Source organism: Nestor notabilis, unplaced genomic scaffold, assembly GCF_000696875.1.
Source record: "Nestor notabilis isolate BGI_N333 unplaced genomic scaffold, ASM69687v1 scaffold23998, whole genome shotgun sequence".
NCBI classification, from domain to species: Eukaryota; Metazoa; Chordata; class Aves; order Psittaciformes; family Psittacidae; genus Nestor; species Nestor notabilis.
Window position 1 is genome coordinate 1580 of NW_009939019.1, and position 444 is coordinate 2023.

A 444-nucleotide genomic window follows, 5' to 3' on the forward strand; every position below is an offset into this window, starting at 1 on the left:
CAGCCCTGTGACACCTGTTCTTGTGGCAGCGGGGGATGCCGCAGCCAGCACAGGACAAGCACCAAGTCCTCAACGGCTTCCAGAGCACCCCTGGACACACCTTGACGATCTCTGGGTCCAGATCCCCATTGCAGCTGTCAAAATACTTCTTCAGGTCCTAGAGAAAGCGAGCAGAGCCATGTTGGGGAGTGGCAGGGACCAGGAGCAGCAACCCCAACCTGGCCCTGCACTGCTGTGGCACTGGCACCCACCTGGTCGCAGAACTCAAAGACCAGGGTGAGCTTCTTGTCACTGTGCAGGACATCATGGAGCCTGCGAGGGGAAGGGGGACCATGAAGCCCCAAACTGGGGGGGACTGAGCCCAGGCAGCAAGGACAGGACCAGAGTGGGTGTGCAGGACCAGAGAGGGGGAAGGATGCAAGACCGGAGAAGGAAAAGGATGCA

At 59.9% G+C, this 444-nt stretch overlaps 1 protein-coding gene across 1 annotated transcript in view; it reads right to left on the reverse strand.

The window, feature by feature from the left end:
• Positions 1-312, reverse strand: part of CDK5 (cyclin-dependent kinase 5) — a gene marked incomplete at its 5' end in the record, with an annotated part of 1702 nt that extends 1390 nt beyond the window's left edge. The window contains 2 exons of the mRNA XM_010019662.1: positions 82-157; positions 252-312. Of these exons, the coding sequence (XP_010017964.1) occupies positions 82-157; positions 252-312 (137 nt within the window). The remainder of the gene's footprint in view (positions 1-81; positions 158-251) is intronic.
• Positions 313-444: the final 132 nt, after the last annotated feature.